Source organism: Diorhabda sublineata, chromosome 1 (assembly GCF_026230105.1).
Source record: "Diorhabda sublineata isolate icDioSubl1.1 chromosome 1, icDioSubl1.1, whole genome shotgun sequence".
NCBI classification, from domain to species: domain Eukaryota; kingdom Metazoa; phylum Arthropoda; class Insecta; order Coleoptera; family Chrysomelidae; genus Diorhabda; species Diorhabda sublineata.
The window spans coordinates 26,833,423-26,852,027 of NC_079474.1; the positions used below are offsets into that span (position 1 = coordinate 26,833,423).

At 32.4% G+C, this 18,605-nt stretch overlaps 1 protein-coding gene across 1 annotated transcript; it reads left to right on the forward strand.

Annotated features, from left to right (window-relative positions):
- The first annotated feature begins 1,195 nt into the window (after positions 1-1,195).
- Positions 1,196-10,784, forward strand: LOC130448421 (testicular acid phosphatase homolog). Its single transcript, XM_056785798.1, has 4 exons — positions 1,196-1,571; positions 2,170-2,271; positions 6,855-7,395; positions 10,381-10,784. Exons 1-4 carry the CDS (start codon positions 1,485-1,487, stop codon positions 10,734-10,736), a joined length of 1,086 nt encoding a protein of 361 aa, XP_056641776.1. The 5' UTR covers positions 1,196-1,484; the 3' UTR covers positions 10,737-10,784.
- The last annotated feature ends 7,821 nt before the right edge of the window (positions 10,785-18,605 follow it).

Here is an 18,605-nt window from a genome sequence, read left to right on the forward strand (position 1 = left end):
CTTCGGCGATAGAAAAACCACAACCGCTGAAGAAAAACGGGTTATATTGATCAGTAAACGTAATATACGACTCATGTACCCAAAGACAGCAGCTCAGATAAATGAATCTAGGTATCTGACTTCTACAGTGAAAAGGATATTGAAAGAAGATGGCCCTTTTGGAAGGGTGGAAATGAAAAGTGGAAATGAAAACCCCTTTTAACGCGTCAAAATAAAATTGATAGGGATTAAATGGGCTTGAAATAATAAAACTTGGACGCAATAACAGTGAGGAATGGTTTCATAAAGTGATAAGTCGAAAAGATTGAGGTTTTTGGGTCTAAGAGGAGAGTGTTTGTACGCAGCTCGAAGGAAGAACGGATGTCAGATCCATGTGTGATTCCAACTGTAAAACACTGCAGAGGCTCGATGTTGGTTTGGAAATGTTTTGGTTTTGGAGGACAGGTGCCTAGAGACCTAGTAAAAATTGGAGGGATTCTGAAGAAAAATTATAGAAAATATTGAAGGAAACTCTAGTACGTTGTGGCTCGAGTCTGATCGTCAGAAAAATTTCCAATATGATAACGATCACAAGCATTCCTCTAAGATGTTGAAAGATTATTTAAGAGAATTGGAAACGAAGAATGTACTGAAAGTAATGATTTGACGGACACGGTCGTCCGATATCAACCTAATTGAGTTGTTTCAGAACAAATCAGAATATCCTGAAAAACGGATGGAACCAAACAGACGGTGATTATTTGTTGAAATTATTATAAAGGATTGTGCACCGTAATATGAAAGCGATTAATCATCGATAAATCAAAAACTTATGTTTTATCATTACTAAATACTCATCTATATATGTTTTAAGAATATAAAGAACAAAATCGATTGTATCGTATTGGTGTGTATCACGCACAAACTAAAACTGGTAGTGTAGTTTCGGGTAAATAAAACTTTTCAACACTCTTTATCAGAAATGTCGTGAGCTGCAAAAAAATCAAGCATGTCGTAGTTTTTGGAAGTTAGTTACACAACCTAGGAAATTAAGATGGGTCATTCATCCTTTCCCTTCGATATTCTATATTTTGGTCCATCATCTAGAGTTAATGTAATTGAGTTAGAAACCAGTCCACTATTTCCCGTAAAAGTCATTTTCTTGCCTTTATGATATATTTCTGTTTTTTTGATAGTCAAAATCTAGAGAGTATGTTTTTAGAATAGGCAAGATTTAATTCTCATGAAATAGCTTCCACTATCAAGTTCGGTGCAGTGTAGATTTCCATTATTTTGGAAATGTGGATATATTAGTAAACGTTGACTTTATGAATTATTTGACAAGTTCTCAACGAACTTAATCGCCCAGTTTATTTGGTAACACGTCGACATGTGTTTCAATTAACAATGCATCATTTAGTTTAGATTAGGAAATGATAAAAATTTGAGCTCCAAATAATTCGTAATATAAATTAACAAAAATACAAAGTTGATGGAAGTGATGCATGAAAATGCATATTTTTCATACAGCTGCTTTTTTTATATATCTGAATGTTATTTATGTTGACACCGAGATAATAGCAGTAGTTCAGGTAGGTATTAAATTTAAATATTAAATTGTTTATACGTAAGCGATTGACAGCAATATATTTGATAAGGATCAGGAAATTTGCATAAATTATTGTGAAAATTGTATATATTGTATGAATATTGTATAATTATATAGAGCTTGAGTATTAAAACGGAATGGGTTCGTAGAATCAAAGGAACACAACAAAAATAGGAAATAAATTATGAGGACTGATTTTAAATAGAGAGAATAGAGCACGTATTTAGTAGAGTGTTGAATTGATACAATTGGAATATTTTGGTTGAAATTAATTGGGACATGAAAAATATCTAAATTAGATTATAAACATTGAAAATATTGAAATAGATATCATTATTGATATTGCAAAATGAAAACATGAAGAATAATTTATTATGATCATAATATTATACCTTTCAATGATTCTATACAACAATGGATAACCGGGTTTGGATAATTTTCAATACTATCCATTTTTGATATTATTGAAATAGAATTTATGCTAAAATTATTATTAATTAGATAAATTGAAATGAAGGGATCGAATAACTAACAATTCTGTACAGAATTCAAATTGTAATTGTCTGGAATTATTATTTCAGGTAATAAGTAATGGAAAATCTACCCCAAAATCATTCTATAAAACAGATACATATAACCAGGCATTTTATTGGGGAGGACTTGATAACGGACAATTAATAAACGTAAGTGATCAGGTTTGATGTACGTTCTTATTAATTAATCAATAAGTTCTAATAATTCAACATATTCCAAAAAATTTTACAGAACTGAAATCGATAGATTATAGAAACTTTCGAACAATACGGATATTAAACTCAACTCAACAACTATTTTGACTATTTGTTTCGATATTTTTTGTGTCAGTTGAGAAAATACTTCACAAAAGTTAGTATAGTGTGAAAATATGTTATATATATTATAATAGGTGACCTGGAGAAAGAAAAGTGTTCCCATTACGTTTTATTTAAGCATTTTTTTATCCCTCTACACTTTTTGCATAAAACTCCTCTTATTAATTTTAAAATGCTGAAATCATATTTCTTTTTATTATGATATCATTAAAATTAGTAGAAATTTTTGAAAATTCATTCAGAAAGCAATAATAATATCATTGAAAACAATGGGTCTGAATCTGGTCTTTAGTTACAGAATATTTAATTGATCAACCTAAACAAAAAGATAGATTTCTGTTAATAAATCAGCTATTTTCGAAATTATAACTTCAAAAATTGAGTATGTACAAGTGTCGAGTGAAGTGAATGGAAGGAGTATTTTTGTCAATCATTAATTTTCATAAACGATAAGAAAGTAAAGTTCTCCAAGTTTCTATACACGAAAAATGATAATGATAAAAGAAATTTCAAAGAAGCGCAGACAAAAGTAAAAAAAGCTATAACAAAAAAGAAAAACGAGACATGGGAAAAGAGCTGCACTCAAATAAACAACTACCTAGGAGGCAGCAGAAACACAGAAAGTTGGAAAACCTTGAAATATTTTCGAGAAGATAGATCAAATAATCTTATATCGCCAATAACATTAGAAAAATGGGATGAGTACTTCTCTAAATTGTTTACAGAAACAAGACCAGAGTTCAAAAATCAAAAACAGGACAGTATAAACATCATCACATCTCCGCTTAGAATTACAATTAAAGAAGTAAAAGACGTTTGTCAGTCACTAAAGAATCGGAAATCTCCAGGCCCGGGTCAAATAGCACCAGAATTAATTAAAAATGGCACTGAAAAACTTTTTTCTCATCTGCAAATGCTTTTCCAGAAGTGTATAAATGGTGAAGCGCTACCCCAAGAGTGGAAAACATCTTATATGACTACCGTATATAAAAAAGGGGACAGAGAAAATTGCGACAACTACCGGGGACTTACAGTGCTATGTACAATATCCAGAATTTATGGAAAAATCATAAAAAATAAAATCGAACAGGAATATTGCAACATGGAGTCAGAAGAACAGGCAGGCTTCGGAGCGGGGAGGTCGACTATTGATCATTTATTTACGATTTCGCAAATAATTGATAAGAAAACCACCAAAAATCAAGAACTACACCTTTTGTATGTTGACCTTAAGAAAGCATATGACAGCGTACCGCAAACAAAACTATGGGATGCCTTGGAAAGAACAAATATAAATGAGGCCCTAATAAAAGCAGTACAAAAGCTGAAAACAGTAAATCACAAGTAAAAATAGGAAACAAGGTCACAAAAGGATTCTCCATCAATAAGGGGTTAAAACAAGGATGCTGTCTGTCGCCCACACTCTTCAAGATATACCTGGAACACGCACTAGCACACTGGAAAAGGGAAATGTAAGAACATGGGCATTCCACTAATCGATTCCACACTATATACCCTGTGGTTTGCAGATGACCAAATAATCTTGGCACAGGACTACGAAGACTTAGAATATATGACAAGAAAGCTAGTAGAGGAATACAGGAAATGGGGTCTAGAAGTAAATTTTAGTAAAACGGAATATATGTGTATTGGAGGAGAACAACAAAATTTAATACTTGAAGAAACACAACAAAAAATAAGTCATTGTACAAAATACAAATACCTAGGCATGATCATCACTAATGATGGAAGATTAGATGAAGCAATAGCACAAAGAAATAACCAAGAAAGACAAGCAATAAGACAACTAAATAGTGTATTGTGGGACAAACAAATATCCAAGGAAAAAAAACATCGAATATACAATAGCATAATAAAAAGTATAACAACATATAGTAGCGAAGTCTGGCCTCTAAAAGAAAAAACAGTCAAAATGCTTGAAGCCATAGAAATGGATTATTGGAGATGCGCGGCAGGAATATCAAGACTGGAAAAAATAAGAAACGACAGAATCAGGGAGATCATGAAGGTGTAACCCACGATTACGGAAGACATTAGGGTGAATCAGTTAAGATGGTACGGACATGTCCAAAGAACGCCTGAAGACGGCATACCCAAACAAATTTTAAATTGGGCACCACAAGGAAGAAGAAAGAGAGGAAGACCAAGATTAAGTTGGATAGAAGGTATCGAGAAGGATATTCGAGAGAGAGGATTGGAAGAAGATCTTTGGGAAGATCGAGAAAAATGGAAACTGGGAATCGGAAGACGGCGAAGAACGTTTTAACCCGATTAATATATATATATATATATATATATATATATATATATATATATATATATATATATATATATATATATATATATATAATTTTCAACATGTCAAAAAATGTTGTCCCTTTCAGCATCGAAATGTCAAAAAAATTTTAGACGCATGAATTTTCTTGATCCACTTCGTAGTTGACGATTTATGTATAAGAATTCAAAAATAACTAACAAACAAACAAATAATATATTCCCGAATAGTTAATTAGTCGGGAATAGAATACTAAACTTATATTATATTGTGTCAATGTGATGATAGAAATTGAAAGTAATATCATTATAGTTATTGAAAGTTACAAGTGGATTTTCTTCACCCTCCATATTATAGAAGTACTTCCTGATAGTTGTACTTGAAGTAACACTTTGTACGGCACAACTATTCTATTTAATTGCTTCTACAATTTTCCTTCCTCACACCAAGTATATGTGTTGTCATTTATATAACCTTAGTCAACTGTGTTCGATGTCAATCCTTATAGTTTCTCACAGATTTGGTGTTATCAACCCAGCTCACACCAATTTTTGGTCATGATCGACGAAATGGATAACCCGTAAAGAAGTCAATACTTTTGTGTGACAGGCTCCATTATTATGCTACTTGTGCAAAACATTAATGAATTATTTAAAAATGTTTTTACTTTGGTCATATGAAATGGATTATCTGGTGCTCATCTAAATGTAAAAAATGTAGTCGGTTCTTCTGGTGTCAAAGTCGTGGCTTTTTCATGTATTTGGCTTTAGGATGGGCGTTTTGGGATGGCTTGCAGCTGCATATAATTTTCCATGTTCTGGTGAATATTCACGGTAAGCATCAAGTAGAAAGTCAATAGTGTGGACGACTTATACTCCTCCTTTTATTCTACAAAATACACGAATAACATTGTATTTGCATAATGTTGCTTCTATGAATGAATGGCAGAAAATTTTGCAGTAGGTAATGATTGAGTTCAAATTGAAATTTACACAAGTATTTGACAACAGGGTTTTGATAAAACAGAACCCTAAATGGTTTAAGTTCTATATTTTTATTAAATATTGTATAGAATTCCATGAACCTAATTCATTACTTGATTTTTTTAATGGATTTATTGTCGCATTAACCTTAAAGATTATTAGCGTCATGTCAATTCACAATTTGTGATAAAATTGATTATCTTACATATTTGATTGAATTTGCGGTATTACAATTTGTAAGTAATGAAATTATGTTGTTTGAGAAGTTTTTAGTCAGTCTTTCGTTTTTGTACATCTGACAGAGTGTGCCCTAGCCTTGAATGATCGATTATTATTTGGTCCATACAATTTTTAAAACTATTTTTCCATGGTTGAACGGATGGTTTTAGATATTTCAATATCACTACGATCTGTTCTACTCACTTTGCCAGTTGTACTGAACTTTTGTTTTGATAATATTTTTATAGTCGTTTGCTATTACTTTGCGCACAATTGTTGCTTCGTTGTTATCTTCTACTTCTTTGGCACGTTGATTCGTTTGCCTTGGATTGGTGGATAAGGTGTAATTGAGTTTTAATCAGGATACCTATAGGGTATTTGGGAAAAATATGTTAAATGTTATGTATTGAGATCATGGAGTCTGTAATCATGGCTGTTCTATCGTTCTATGATAATTGGAAATAAGTCTGGTGATTCAAGTATTAAGATGTTCGTATATTGGCGAATTCTCTCATAAAGCGAAATAGTTGTTTGTTTTTTTTTTCAAATAGGTGTTCAAAGCGATTTGTGTTAATGTTCTGATTAAAGGGGTTATTTTTACTTGACAGAACTGATGTAGCATAGTTCATACTCAGCTCGATTCTTCGAAGGGGTGATTCTTCGGGGAGACAGTGAAGGCTTAATTTTTGTATCGTTTCAATTCAATATTATTATCAAATTTTCACATATCATTTTTCGCCATCACTGAATTCAGCTTTCATATAATTTCAAAGTCATTATTCCGAGAAATAAATGAGCTATGATGAATGATCGAGCTCATTTTTTACAATTTAACAGCAAATGATTCAATTAAGCCTACTGCTTATGATCCTATACGGTCAGAAAATCTTAATAGAATTTTTTTTTGGTAATTATAGGAAGGAAAACGTCAACAATATACCTTGGGTCAATATACCAGGAAAAGATATGGAGAATTTTTACCAACAAAGTACAATAAATCAGACTTATATGCGCAAACAACAGATGTTGATACAAGTCATATGTCAATCCAAACTTTCATTTATGGAATTTTTCCCGCAAAACAATTACAAATATGGCGAAGAAATATAGACTGGCAAGCTATACCTGTTCATCCAGCAGACGTGCGTGTTTTCATGTACTCATATCCAAGCGATTGTGCAGCTTACAATACGCTACTAAACGAACAGTTGAACAGCGATGAATATAATTTGATCAATTTACAAAATTCAGACTTATATAGTTACTTAACGAATTACACTGGTGATAATATAACAGATTTACCTGCTGTTTATAAAATTTGGGATACGTTATATTCGGAAGATTTGGTTGGATATACCTTACCAAGTTGGACAGATCAAGTTTATCCAGAACCTATCAGAACCGTGGCTGGATTGTATTATAAATTATTAACACATACCACGGAAATGAAGAGCTTGAGTAAGTATAAAAAATTAGTATCCACATACGAGGACTATTCAGAAGGTAAGAAACGTTTTTGACTAAATTCAACATCTCGAAGAGGAACTCATATTGTAGTTGTGTGCAATTTCATTATATCCCTGAATTCGCTTTTAGATAGAAGTCTAATGTTACCAGCCTAAGCCAATAATTAACGAAATTGTGCTTTTAAACAATTTTAAACAATAAAAAAATTTTGGATACCAATTTAGATAGGTGTTAGTTTTAAGCTGAGTCCTAGGATTGAGCAAAGATAGTATCCAATTTATTGTGGCACCACGTCGGAGGAGAACCATAACTTAACTTTGCAGAAACTCAATTCACATAATCATCTTTGGTGATAATATGCAAATATTTATGCTTTTTTTTGATGGGGGGGGGGACAACATGTCTTGCTCCGCTCCATAAATCGTAATTTGACTTGCATTGGGGTGTCTCGTTCACGTCTTCTTTTCATTCGAGAAATGTAGTACAAGCTGTCCTCATTCGTATATGGTGGTTTGTGAGCAGCTTTGACCACCTTAATGTTCACAATGTTTGATATCCTATCTTTTATTGCAAATTTTAAACTATAGATAATGTTTGGGGTAACTAACCTAAAGCTGTTTCTTTTCAATATATATATATATATATATATATATATATATATATATATATATATATATATATATATATATATATATATATATTTCGGTAGGTTTTAGATTTTTTGATTTTTTGCTAATAAACTATGCCATATGATTGGCGGGATTTTCAGCTGCAATACAAATACAAGACAAATACCCACAAAACGCGAAATAAGAAAAGAATATTTTCTCAATTTTTGTTATAAATCTGACATAATACAGTATCAGTTCATTAGCTTAAATAAACATAACATCAGCTATCAGCTACAAAGTCAAGAATGCTTCAAGCATTGAAGTAAGCTTGTCCACATATTTTAACAACCTAAAAAACAATTGGACTCTTGAGGGACGTCGTTAAAAAATTAATCCATACTAAAGTTAATTTGGAATTACTGTTATAATACAAGGTGATTATAAATCAATGTATTTAAAAGGAATAGTCGAGTACACTACAAAATCGTTCACTATTTGGGTTTTTTTATTATTTCTCTTTGTGTATATTTCCAGTTTCTCCATTTTCTCAACCAATCAAATCCATGCAACTGCTGAAGTTCTACATTCAATAGTTCCAAAATTAGAGATTTTACTAAAATTAAGATTAATGAAAAATATTTTCTATCACATAAATAATGCAATAGTTCTAAAATTTTTGGTTCAAATAATAAAGAGTGGTGTTGCCTGCCTATGGCAACTTGTCTTAGTAGAGCAATTTAAAGAGAATGGCGTAAATATATTGGGTTAGTAATAATATTATTTTGAACAACCATGTTAACCAAAAAATGAAAGATATGAAAATCACAACTAAATTACCAAAACATCAGTTTGGAGATCGATGAAATTTTTCGTATGAATAGGATGAACTAAGAATTACCCTAAAGCTATAAGACCAAAGATCGTAACTGATGATAAAATATTCTTAAACGTTATATAAAATTTTTAAGAATGTCATTTTAGATCTATTCGCAAAACCGCAATACTGTAACATGTCACATTATTTAGAAGAAATATCATCTTTACAAAGTATCGCTAGAAGTAAAATTATTCTCAGGTGATATGACCATGAAATGAAATTTTGTAAATTTATTATGCAAAAGATGGAAACAATCTACATACTGTATACTTCTAGTAGAAATTAACACTCATTTATCGTATCCTGTAAATATCACGTAAATATAAGAGCTAGTTCAAGTGGGCTGAATAGCTAATAAAGATATAAAGAACACCAGTCCTCTACTCTCAATCATACAAGAAGCTTAAAACCTTTGCCACACAAATATAAGTGTGATTTAATAGAAAAGGCACAACGGACCTGTACAATGTTACAGATGCCAAGGTTTTCACCATCGGCAAATCACGTGCAACATTGACGTGCACTGGGTGGCGAACTGCACCTAGCAGGACAGAGAAAACAGAATGTGAAAACTACGAAGGAGAGCACCAAGCGAACTACAGGAGAAGCCCGAAAAACACAAAGAAAACAGAAACAAATAGTCACGAATACTACTTAGCAGAAGATAGTTACGAACTACCTGCTAAGGAAACGCCAGGCCCAACGGGGGAAGGAACGTCCAAGCTACTGAATGTGCTGCAGATATTCATAGCCATACTCATCGCCCGACATGTAAAGTAAAATCGAGGACAACAGGATCAATAGGTTAAGTTAGGTTAGTAAAAAAAATTCTAAAAACACAAAATATCCTAAGATTACCGAGACAGCCTACAAGAGGTCACTCCCCGACACGGTAATTTCGCACTTCATAAGCAAGTGCCGAGTTATACATCGAGGACAGTTGTAAAAAAGGCAAAAGGACCACTCGTAATGGATATTTTTTTGCCGAAAAAAATTGGAAAGGATTTACCCGAGGCGGAAAAAAGACACACACACATATATATTGAGAAGTCCAGATTAAGAAGATAAGAGTGTGTATCCTGCAAGATAACTCTAAATAAAAAGATTAGACTTCCCAGAATCTCAGGGAGGAGAGAGTCTACGCGCGAAACTGTGACGTGAATGAGGATAATGACCTGTCGAAATGACAGGGGGCACTTCTTCGCATCCATCCGCGGAAATATCTGGGGGTGAATGCTTAGAAGGACGGGACTTCTCACGCGCACAAGTTTCGAGTGGTGAATTTGGCAAAAGAATAAGATCTAATAGAGTAAGAGAGAGAGAGAGAGAGAGAGAGAGAGAGAGAGAGAGTAATGAATCAATGCTGTTTTTTTCTTTTCGGATAGTACATCTCCTCTTTTTATACTGCTCTCCCTATAATTTAATTAATTCTATGAAATATTGAATCCTATCAAGGTCTGTGGTCTTATATACTTATATAATTTTTAGTGACTGGACCATTCTTCAATGAGATATTGGACTATTTTGACAATATGGCCAACGATTCATCGTCATCACAAAAATTTCGAATCTACAGTGGGCACGATACAAATATAGCCACATATTTGATCACGATAGGAACTTTCAGTCCTGCATATCCTCCTCCTCCAGCTAGCAGCCTTTATATCGAGCTTCACGCTGAAGATGATGATCATATTGTTAAGGTGTTTTATAAAAATGGAAACAGTATAGGACAAGTTGAAATAAATGGGTGTGAATCAAATTGTACACTTTCTGCATTTCGGGAAACGATTAGTGATATTTTGTTAGACACAACAACAAGAGATGAGCAGTGTTCGAGTTAGTTATCATTCTGTTATTTATTATGAACTTGAATAAAGAAGCAAAAAACATTTTTGGACTTCTCTCATCCTTTTCCTCATTTAACAGGTATACAATATTTGTCAATATAACTACATACTATGCAAAATATAGTATATAATAGTTTATTTTCGCAAACTTTTGGTGTTTAAACTAAAACTAACCTACTGTTCGACACTTAATCCCTCTTATTTTGTTAAATGGAGTTTTTCTAGTGGTTTTAGAAATAACGCTATTAAATTTAAAATAGAAACAACATTTATTCACTGAACTATACAAAAAGAACCGAAGAGAGTTGTGAAAAAACATCATCTAATGATTATTAGACCAGTCATTTTAAAAACTGAAAAAAAATGCTGCAAAAAAAATAAGGTAAGAAAATTATAGGTGTACTTCGACAAGCTCTAGCAACTGATATTACAAAATAGAAGATGCTGAATAGACTCAACGATTATAGACACAAAACATTATTTAGTGGATAGAAGATCGATGAAAAGTCACCATCGGCATCGGTGCAGAATTATTTGTATAATCTTGTGTAATATTCTTAAATAAATTTGTGTTTTCTGAAGTACTTTTCATGTGGTTTCGTTTGGACTGAAGACAAATAAACATTTTACGTGTTTTAGACTATTAAAAGTGTATATACTTACAAAATAAGTTTTAGAAAGTTAGGGAAGTGCCGAAGATGATTTTTATGGTAGTAAATACGCGTATGCGTAGTATCCGCTGTAAATTTACAACAGTTGAGTGAAAACTTATATATCTTATAATTGTTCGTGTTCTCTATATTGGTTTATATGTAGTTTATGTATTTTTTTTTACCAGAGCCAATAAGTATAAAATAGATGTTTTAAAATTATTTTAGAATGAATTTTATGTAATTTTAGGTTATAAAATGCCACAAACCTGTAAAAGTTGAAATATCTCTTTAAAACAGCTTATAATCTATATTTTGGATTTTCTATCAATAAGCGAAATAAGAAATCAGAGGTGGTGACTCAAAAAATCTTGTGACTTGTGACATTCAAAATCGCAAAGGCGCAATTACTTCGATCAAGATTAAGACAGTGAATATTGGATAAAAGTATTTTTCTACGAAGGAAGAACATTTTACGAGTTACTTTTCCAATGAAGATGATTTGTAATTGTAATTACACTGATGGATTTCCTTAAAAATGAGTTTTCCAGAAGATTCTAGTGAATGGATACTTTTTATTGATGCTCCAAAAATCTCAGATATCTTTGGTGCCAAGTGAGAAAATTTTTTGCCACCTCTTTATATAAAGTTGGGATTCACGAAAAACTTTGTAAAAGCTACGAATAATGATGATGCATTTTTTTTTCAATATCTAAAAACAAAATTTCCTCGAATCAGTGACGCAAAATTGAAGGAAGGAATTTTTGTAGGTCCGCAGATACGTGAACTAAAAAAAGACGAAACTTTTGATTCGAAGTTGAGTAAAGCAAAAAGAGAGCTTCTACGGAAACTTTTCATAATTTTCTTCGGAATACAAAAGCTGAGAACAACCAACAAATCATTCGGGAGCTTTCTTTCTGTTTATGAAGCTTTAGGATCCAATATATCACTCAAGATGCAATTTTTAGACTCTCTCCTATATTTCTTTCCTAAAAATCTTGAAGCCGTATCAGATGAACATGGTTAAAGGTTTCATCAGGATATAATGCAGATCGAAAAACGCTACGGTGGGAAATGGTCGGCGGCAATGCTTGCTGATTTTTTTTTGGTCAATTCGACAAGAAACTTCAATAGAAACGATTTACAGGAAAAAACCACAAAATAACTTAAATTTTCTCAACATATAAAATAATTGACCAATATTTATTTATTTTGTGACTATATTCTAGGATCTTGACTATAAAACTTAGACCGTAATATTTTTTTATTTCGTTATGATAATTGATAATTTAACAATATTGTTTGTTAATTAAATAGATATTATATTAGAAATCTACGTGTGTTGTATATCAGATTCCATGTTTAGAGAACAAAATATGTTGAATCCATGCATGAAAATAAGAAAGAAAAAAATATTGTTTCGCGAAACTGTAAATTTTATAGTATAGCTAAATATAAATGCCGTGATTCTATGAGCAAATAGGCTTCTGTTTTGTAGCGATAGTAATTCCATGGGTAATCGTTTTTTCAGTTGCCTGGGAAAATATTATATTAGTATCTACGTATCGAAAACGCGGATGCTTATTTTTATTATAGGTATTTTTTAGATTTAAATTCATTCATATGTAAGCATTTGAGATATTGCTGGATATTCTAATTATGATTTTTGATTTGTTTTATAAATTTGATAAATTATTTTCCTAAGTAAATAAATCAACAACTAATACCTCTAAATCTCCATTATATTTTTGAAAATAATTTCTTGGTTTATAGTTATTGGAAACATATTTAAACCGTTTTATGTTTATATTAGTTTCAACTCCAAGCTCTTAAATACAAAATTAATCATATAACTAGAAAACTATATTTTTAAATTTTCAAAGACTAAATATTGTTCAGACTCCACTCCATCTAAACAAATTCAATATAAAGCATGGGCGCGCTCTATGTCGAGCACATAGTGAAGTTCATTTGATTTGACCTTGTGAATGATTTTGCTACACAGACCTGAAAAACTAAGCAATACTTTGTGTCCATAATCGTTGGATCAAACTTGGTGACAGTAGAATGTATTGCAGTACTATTATAAACTATACCTTTCGTTAAATGGTGTGGATATATTGTTAGAAACACGTGGTAACAATGGTGAAAAAAAACACGTGTGAGGTTAGTATTTATAACAAAGTTCGAGTATTTTTTTCACATGTCTAAAAGGCTGAGGGTTTTTGAAGGATATTTCCGGGATTCGAAGCCATAGATAATATGAATTTTACTTGCACATTCCACACCTGATTAGTTTATATTCTAAGAATTTGATAAAAGGAACTATATTTTATTGACAGTCAAAATATAGAGTACTAAATACAGACTGCTGCTTACACATATTCTGCAAACAACTTTTTTAGAGGTGTATGCACATCATTATCAAGTTCCCTACTTAAGTTGGAATTTCTGTAACCGATGGCGATATTCATTCTGAAAATACTGTTTACACCAACACTCACAATTACACTGTCTGACAGTTTACCTTCGGTCTCTGAAGACGATAACCAAGTGATAAGAAGACTTCTATTTATATCTGGGATTTCTAGGTTTTGATGGGCTTTGATATTAAAAATGGCTCCCTTGGATTTTTGTAGGTTATTGTAGCATATTTTTGTGTATTAAAGCTTCTTTGGAGCTTTATCATTAGACGCTACTCGGATTACGTCCAAGGCCTCAATGTAGTTAGAGGAGCTCGGACAGATTTGTATTCAAGCGAAACGCTTTAAAATAAATGCTTCAGTAACCAGCGAAAAAGGATAGATAGATAACAGTTATATTGGGAGTCATTTTAGTGCTTCTTAACGTCAGGACTTCTTTCTTTCTCTCTTTTTTCATAGTCTTTAGCCTCTTGAGAAGTAAATGTCAACAAGATGTTGGTTTTGGCCTTGTTGTTACTCGAATACCTTCAGTCTTAATCTTGATTGCGCTTATTTAGTCTAGGTCTTGCTCTTGGTCTTATGTATTCAGTTGTCATCCTACTTATTAGAACTTTTTATCGACCTTTTTCATCCTCTTACATGAAAAAGCTTGGTTTGATTGATAGAAAAAATATATTTTACTTTGTGTTACTTTCCAATGTTTGCAAGGTTACAGAAAACACCAGACATCAGTGAATTTCGGAAATTATCACTACTGCCACTAGTTTTTCAATCGTGTACGTTCAACAATATAAGGAGTTTTTTTAATGACTTGCGAATTAGTGAAGATTGACTGAAGAGCAATAACTAGTTGGCAATGAAGTTGAGAGGGTTTGCAAGCAATCCATGTAAATTTGTTCGATTAATCGTTCATGTATCAAGGCACAAAAATCATACTTTATGTCCCGGAGCCGGTTATTAGTTGCCGATGCGACACAACCAACCGATGCGACACAACCAACCAGATCAGTAATAAAAAGAGATTTTAGTGCCACATTACATATTACCTCCGATAATTCTAAAATCACCACTCATGTGGACAGCACTACGCAAACAGCTAGTGCAAAGAAAAATCGATGCCCAGTGTAAAATGGGAATACACACGGGCAAAATAACGACGGCGACGAAAGAAGATTTCAACAAAATGAAGATGCTCCTGAGCGAGTATAAGGAGATTGAGTGGTATATCTACCTATTCAATGAGGAAAAGGAGAGGAAGCTCGTCATAAAAGGACTGGCTGTTAATACCCCAGTGTCGGAGGTACGGAAAGAACTGAGGGAAAATGGATTAAGACCCAAAAAAGTATGGCAACTGACAAGCCGTACACAAAGAAAGGAGGACAACACCCGAAAACTACTACCTGTATATATGGTAGTAATAGAACCGACGTATAAGAAGTTGAGATACCTCTGCCACACAAAAATAAGTGTGGTAGAACAAAAAAGGCACGACGGACCTGTACAATGTTACAGATGTCAGGGATTCCATCACGGACAGAGCACGTGCAACATGGACGTGCACTGCGTGAGATGCGCGGGAGCGCATAGAGCGGCGGAATGCACGCTCAGCAAGACGGAAAAACCGAATTGCAGGAACTGCGAAGGAGAACACCCCGCAAACTACAAGGGGTGCCCAAAACACCCGAAAAAGATGGAAAACAGCCAAGCTAAGAACACCACGCAAACAGGACGCACTTACGCACAAGCTGCGAAGAAAACGACAACGACAGGAGAGAAACACCAGAGCTACTGAGTGTGCTGCAGAACATGCAGACACTCATAGCAACACTCATTGCCCAACAGAAGTAAACTACAAGAGGACACTCCCCGACACGGTAATTCTGCATTTCACAAGCAAATGTAGAGAAAACACACACACACATTAAGACGTCCAGAACAAGAAGCCAAGAGTGTATAGCCGACAGGCTAATCTCTTAACAAAAAGATAAGACATCCCAGAATCTCCCATAGACCTCAGGGGAGAGGAAGGATTCTACACATGAAACTGCGACGTGAAAGAGGATGAGGACCTGTCGAAATGACAGGGGGTGGTTGGAATGTTCTTCTTCGCACCCACTTGTAGATTTATCCGGGGGTGGATGCCCAGAGGGACGGGCTCGTCTCAAGGGAAATTGTGTGTGTGCATTACATATTATGTGTTTTTGGTGCATTTATTCGTAATTTGAAAAGGTTGTGAACTGGCTGATGTGTAATCGACTGCTTTCGAACATGAAGCGGATAAAAGTTCAGTTACTACTGAGATATTCAGATAAACAAATGTGTATTCCTTTTCAATATTTTTTAATATTTATTTCTCTTCTTCCAAATATACCAAACATGTCCTCACTTACACAGCTGAATCTACTGAAGTTATGAAATTTTGAGAGTAGGTTCCTTTTTAAACTTAATCTTTACTTAAGAAAATATTTTTGCTTACTCCGTACCTGAAGGGGTCGATTTTGAAGATTGTATTTTCAAACTTTGTGTGTGGGCTTGACATGAAAAAATTGTAACTAAACATATTTGAAGTTTTAACGATGAAAGGTCAGAATAGGAGTAAAGCATTTTCGATCGTTAATTTTATAGCTAGTATTCTCCAATTTTTTGATAATTTAGTGGTTGAAAAACAATAACAATCATGCAGATTTTTGGCAATTATCCATGAAAATTATGGATAGGGGGATAGAAGTCTGTATATAAAAGTTTAAATGATAGTAACTGTGGAGTTGTTTAGAGAAGGTTTAGAATTAAGAAATGGTAACTTAGTATTTCTGCGTTTTTGAATATTCAGCTCTCAAAGGGGTACTAGTCCATCAATCTTGAAGTTGGAGTGTTTCAATTTTGTGTTTAGGATAAGAATTTGAAAATAATGGACACCTATTTTACGAGTTTCTATAATTTCGCCTGCTGAGGGGTGGGAAGGTTATGTAATTTTATATGAAAAGTCTTTCAGCTTAATAATTTTCAAATAATTCACAAAAACCATCTATTTTATCAATTTTGTTTTATTATGTAATATGTAAATATAATTGTTATATTCAATTACTAAAGCTTTGTTTCGATTTTTCGTTACATTTAGAAACTGTTTCATTTCCTCAACTCATGACAAATTCAATTTAATGTAGTCAATATTCTATTAACCTATCAGCTACATACTCATAATTATCTTTCATAATTACAGACAGAAACCCAAAACGTGACATTTAATCTTTTTTTAAATTATCACACTAACAAACAACATGTGACAAACAATTTTTACAGCAAATTTTAATTTGCAGTTGATATTAGAAAAATTATCTGATAATTTTATTCACATGACAATGTATTTCAATGAAATTTATCTTAATTAATTGAGCTTGTTAAGCTTCAAATTATAATTGAAACAATTTATTATTTTTTTGTTAAATCGAGTAATATTGTGCAATACAGAATATGGTTTTTACGTATACAGATAATACTGGGTGTTGATGTTCGCATTAATATTGTTACAATATAATTAGTAATATGTTTATTTTTTTAGCTTTTTACAGACAATTCATTCCCAGATTTTTCCCACTTGCTAATCTTGCAAATGAAATACTAAGATAATATTTTTTCCCTTATTCTTAATTTTTCTTCATCATTTCTCGTTAGTGTGACATTATTATAGATAGAAAAATAGAAGAATCGGATTTGTGACACTATAAAAATAAGTAAAAGACAAATAATTAGCAATAATTCGTTTATTTTTATAACGAGAAGGTATTTATTTATTACGAAACATTGTAATGATAATAAAAATTTCATTTATTGTTGTTATCAAACTATAAATATCCGATATTGAATATTATCAAATTATAAAATACCTTTCTGAAAATAATGGTAGGAAATGATATAATAACATACCGTATATAGAAAATTAGCAGCCATCCAAGAACTATTGGTAAAAGCATTTACAAAATTCAAGAGCAAATATTGAGGAAATGAATAAACATAAAATAATTCAGCAGAATTTTTTTTGCTACAGCAGAAATCCAATGGAAGCAATTAGCTTGAAGTCATTTGATTGACAAATGGAAAAACATATACTTAGAAATATAAATATAAAACTTACTTCATTCACACCCGATGCTAAGTATTCAACGATAGCGCTGTGCGAGTTAAAGTAGTCTACAAATCATTGAAATAGTCCAGCACAAGTTGCAAAAGAGCATCGTGGATGCGTGATACATTCAAAATATTTCCATAGAGAACTGAATATGAAAAGTGGTGACCAAACTATAGTCAAATTTGTCTCAATTCACAAACTACATCTTCCTTGACATAGTTAGCTGGAAGCTACTGATTGATATTGAGATCAGAATGTTAGGTTAACACAATAAAGCGAAAAAATAATTGATAATAAAAATGGCCCGAAAATATACCCAATTGAATTTTTTTCCATCATCCTTTCTAACATTGATTATTTGTTCTACTACAAAATTTATCATCAATAACGTAATTGATTTAGTAGGTAGTAATTTGAAGCAAAAAAAAATGTTGAATTCTAAGTACCAATATCCCTAAGACGAAGCAAGATTACCAAAAATTAATTTTCATATTATCACTTGTTTCTAGGCAATTTTAGAAGATTTCATGAACGTTCGCAGCGGCCCCTAAATCGTACTTGTTTCCATTTTTAAAAATAAAAACAGAGAATGATGAAAATTGACTATTGTCATCAAATCAAAAGTATATTTATTTGTCTTTAATCTAATTTTCTATCTTATATC